The sequence below is a fragment of the Buceros rhinoceros genome, unplaced genomic scaffold (genome assembly GCF_000710305.1).
Source record: "Buceros rhinoceros silvestris isolate BGI_N320 unplaced genomic scaffold, ASM71030v1 scaffold24371, whole genome shotgun sequence".
NCBI classification, from domain to species: Eukaryota; Metazoa; Chordata; class Aves; order Bucerotiformes; family Bucerotidae; genus Buceros; species Buceros rhinoceros.
This window is the reverse complement of record NW_010395180.1, coordinates 4,038-6,517: the sequence shown is the minus strand read 5'-3', so window position 1 is coordinate 6,517 and position 2,480 is coordinate 4,038. Positions and strand designations below refer to the sequence as shown.

The window sequence follows — 2,480 nt, the reverse complement described above, 5'->3', positions numbered from 1 at the left end:
CCCGCTCAGCTCCCCCAGCCCGGGGATCGGGGTCCTGTCCTCACCTGGAATGACAATGTCTCCCAGACCCAGCATGGCGAAGTTGTCGGCCTCCAGCCCCTTCTCCAGCAGGTCCTGAGGGAAAACCACTACGAGGAGCAAAGACAGAGCGGTGAGAGGGCAGCAACTGCGCTGAGCAGCCCCTGGTACCACTGTGCCTGGCAGAACGGGACCGGAGCAGGGCAAGACCCTGTCCCTGCCCTCGGCCCCCTCCTCTCCTGCTGCTCACCTTGTTCTCCTTCCTGGGACAACTCTGGGATGGGAAACCGAGGGGTGGGGGCAGGTTTCAGACCCGGCTCCCAGGACCCAAACCACCGTGTGCTCCACAACAGCACAAATTCACCCTCCTGCTGGGGTTTTTGAGGGGGTCTGAGGGGTTTTTTCAAATTTTTTTTTAAGGAGCAGCTGAAATTGCCTGCTCTGGGGGCACAGCCTGCCCCAGCCAGCTCAGGGCTGTGCAAACCAGCCCTCCCCAAAGGCCTGGCCCAGCCCCCCACGGGCTGGGGTCACTGGTGGGAAACCCTCTGAGGTCAGGGCCATCCCATGGACTGAACCACCTCCAGAAGGCAGAGAGTGCTGGGGGCAGAGACCAGAACAGAGTGGAGAATTCCCCCTCCTCCAGCACGCGGGGAAGATCTACTCACGTTTTATCGGCGCCTCGAATGATTTGGCAACTGTCACCATCACGTTGGTGCCAAAGACCTGGGGACAAGCAGAGGAGTCTGTGGTGACCACAGCTGCACAGGGACACACACATGCTCAGCTACGGCATCACCTCAGGGCCTGGGGCAGCTTTAGTGGCAGAAGATAACCAAAGAGCCACCAAACAGCAGGCAGAGAAGTTCTCCCAAGGGGGAGGAGGCACCGGGGTGGTTCAGCTCAGCCCGGCCACCGTGCAGGGTGTCACCTGAGGGCAGCAGCAGCATTTGCGGGACAGACTGTAAACACACAGGACAACCACCCTACTGGAATCACAGACTGGTTTGGGCTGGAAGGGTCATTTCAAGCTCACCCTGTCCGGCCCCCTGCAGTAAGTAAGGGCGTCTTCCAACAGAGCAGGGGGCTCAGAGCCCCAGCTCTGACCTGGGACGGGGCATCTTTCTCAGAGGCCCCTTTAACTACTGAAAGGCCTCACTAAGGTCTCCCTGGAGCTTTCTCCGGGCTAAACAACCCCAACTCTCTCAGCCTGTCCTCACAGAGGGGCTTCAGAGGCCTCTTTAACTACTGAAAGGCCTCACTAAGGTCTCCCTGGAGCTTTCTCCGGGCTAAACAACCCCAACTCTCTCAGCCTGTCCTCACAGAGGGGCTCCAGTCCCCTGGTCATCTCCGCAGCCTCCTCTGGACTTGCTCCAACAGCTCCATGTCTCTCCCGTGCTGAGGCTTACTTCTGCCCCTTGTCACCTCCAGGCCTCCACTCTTGGCTATACCAGCCACAGGCACCTAAACCAGGCGCCCACGACGTCGCTAAGCAAGAGCCCAGAGCCTGGGATTAAAGAGAAGCCTTAAAGTGTCAGGCAGCAGATTAACTCCCGTAGGGTGCAGCAAGCTCTGGGCATCACCACAGGGCGGCAGGACTCCAGGGAAAAGCATCACATGCCAATCCAACCCCGTGCAGGGGGCAATATTGCCCCACCGAGCGGTTCTTCCTCCTTGAAACCCTCCTGGGATCTTGCTGGGATTAAACCCATGCTCAGATCCAAGCAACCGGTCCCCACAGAAGGTCTCCAGCACGGCTGAGCTTGTTAATGAGCCAGTGAACCAGCGGCAGCACCGGCCAAGGACAGAATAGCAGCCAGGAGCCAGGCTCGAGTAGGGGAGGATTAGTCAGGCAGCTGCAGAGCTGCTGGACAGACCTCAAGGCACACAAGGTGCTCAGAGACTTGGAGACGCAGCGATTTGGAAGGGGGAGGCAGCAGGAGGGACACGGAAATGTGGACACTGCAAGGAGAAATGTGCATCCAGGCCACTGCAGGGAGGTTAAACCTCAAAGTGAAGGTGTTGGGGCACAGCGCCGGCTGAGGGGAAGAGGCCAGAGCGCCTGTTCCTCCGTGCCAGGGAACAGGACGCTAACAAAGCCCAGGCACAGCCCACACAGGCAGGAGCAGAGCAGCCCAGAGCAGCCTCATCCTCCAGCTCACCCAGCAGCTCTGTCAGGCACTGGGAAGACCTTTGTGGGGAACACAGAGCTGGGTCTGCCATGCCCCCAGGTATCCCCAGCAGACCCGAGGAGATCCCTGACAGCCCTGGGCTCTCCAAGCCAGAGATTAACAACTGCTGAGCCATGTTCTGCCACTGTTTGGTTCCTCATCCCCACAACACCCCTTTGGGCTGAGAAGGTGGCAATCCTGACTGCCAAGGGGTGTCCGGCCAGCGAGCTGCTGGCACACGCCTGCCACTCAACGGCTGGCACCCAAAGTCCGCCCCGCGGAATGCTCCCGTTT

The 2,480-nt window shown here is 59.7% G+C and overlaps 1 protein-coding gene across 1 annotated transcript in view; it reads right to left on the bottom strand.

Annotated features, from left to right (window-relative positions):
* Window positions 1-2,480, bottom strand: part of HM13 (histocompatibility (minor) 13) — a gene marked incomplete at both ends in the record, with an annotated part of 6,954 nt that overhangs the window by 1,933 nt on the left and 2,541 nt on the right. Inside the window, 2 exons of the mRNA XM_010145468.1 lie at window positions 45-128; window positions 684-741. Of these exons, the coding sequence (XP_010143770.1) occupies window positions 45-128; window positions 684-741 (142 nt within the window). The remainder of the gene's footprint in view (window positions 1-44; window positions 129-683; window positions 742-2,480) is intronic.